Genomic DNA, 1,688 nt, shown 5'->3' with positions numbered 1-1,688 from the left:
ACCAGTCCTTAGGCATTCAGCATGGGGGCTTCACAGTGGCAGAAACACTGCTGGTAGGAATACAGGTCATCAAGGTCAGAGTTATGGTGTGGGGAGGGTTGTCTTTCCCTAGAGTTTACTCTTGGTCACATACAACAGTTCAGTACCTTATTTTGGCCATGAAGTATTCTAGCATATCCTTTATCATCTTATAACTCTGGATGGCTATGACTTTAGAAATTATGATGGTAAGAATTTACGCTAATGACATTGACCTGATGATAGGTTTGTTCTGATTGAGTTCTGTAGCTTAGACATGAAATATTTTAGGCACAGATCACAGGGACTGGAAGTGAGTTTTCCCATTTCTCTCCCTCTTCCCCTCTTCATTGCTTAGGGTGGTGAAGGCAGAGAGGCTTCACATTGGGTGTGAAGTCACTACCATTAAGGGAATGTATTTTCCTAATTCAAATTTTTTTTCAGGGAAGACTTGATGTCTCGGTTCCTCAAGCTATAGATAAAGGGGTTCAGCATGGGGGTTACCACTGTGTACATCACTGATGCAACGGTGCCCTTCTGTGCTGAGCGACCCGAGGGGGGACTGAAATAAACACAAAAGGAAGTCCCAAAGAAGAGAGAGACTACAGAGAGGTGAGAGCTACAGGTGGAAAAGGCTCTCTGCTTTCCCTGAGCTGAGGAGATCTTCAGGATGGTGGAGAAAATGTATGTGTAAGAGATAATCAGGCTGAGCGCACACACCAGGCCTGCGAGCCCCCCGATGGTGAAGATGGCCAGCTCATTGATGAAGGGGTCTGAGCAGGACAGACTCAGGAGGGGGTTGATGTCAAGGAAGAAGTGCAGGATCCCATGAAAGAAAGGCTGTTCATCAGCAGTGTGTGTAGGAGAGAGTAGAGGGTGTTCACAGGCCAGGAGGTGGACACGAGGAGGACACAGAGCCCCAGGCGCATGGCCGTGATGTAGTGGAGTGGGTGGCATATGGCCATGTAGCGGTCATAGGCCATGGCAGCCAAGAGGAACGCCTCCAGCATCACAAACAACATGAAAAAATACAGTTGTGATAGACACCCTGCGTACGAGATGACCTGATTCTGGAGCCAAGTGTTTGCCAGCATCTTGGGGACTGTGGTGGACACAAAGCAGGCGTCAGCAAAAGAGAGGTTGGCCAGGAAGAAGTACATGGGAGTGTGGAGTTGAGCATCAGAGACGATGACCAGAATGATGAGCAGGTTGCCTGCCACTGTGACCAGGTACATGGACAGGAGCAGCCCAAAGAGGACCTGCTGCTGATCTGGCTGCTCCGAGAACCCCAGGAGGAAAAACTCGGAGAGGCTGGATAGGTTTTCCCATCCCATTTGTCTGCAAGAAGTAAGTTGGGTCAATTAAGTAAGTTGCTGAGCCTGGGATTGTGAACTCTGAAAATCATGCATTGTTCCATTGGAGATCTAGTGTTAGATTGAATCATATGAAATTTCCAATATTTGTCTGTATTGGACCTACAAAAATGGCAATTTCATATGGTTTAACTGAGTATTTGCAAAGGCCTGTGCTTGGTGCCATGGGAAATCAAAGATTTATTTGCAATGAGAGATGAGGGTTTTCACTTAATATAGTACGTTTTAATCCAGTACCTGTGTTCTGGGGCTAGACTGGAGGTATTTGCTGGCCTGGCTCTTGTAGGGGTCACATGG

General features: G+C 47.3%; 1 protein-coding gene across 1 annotated transcript; it reads right to left on the bottom strand.

The window, feature by feature from the left end:
• Positions 1 to 441: 441 nt before the first annotated feature.
• On the bottom strand, positions 442 to 1,352 carry LOC101420840 (olfactory receptor 1G1-like). The gene is given in 2 exon segments (XM_071210898.1): positions 442 to 845; positions 848 to 1,352. Coding segments are annotated over 2 exon segments (909 nt in total).
• Positions 1,353 to 1,688: the final 336 nt, after the last annotated feature.

Source organism: Dasypus novemcinctus, chromosome 21 (genome assembly GCF_030445035.2).
Source record: "Dasypus novemcinctus isolate mDasNov1 chromosome 21, mDasNov1.1.hap2, whole genome shotgun sequence".
Classification (NCBI taxonomy): Eukaryota; Metazoa; Chordata; class Mammalia; order Cingulata; family Dasypodidae; genus Dasypus; species Dasypus novemcinctus.
The sequence above is the reverse complement of the archived record's forward strand: the minus strand, read 5'-3'. Positions and strand labels throughout refer to the sequence as shown.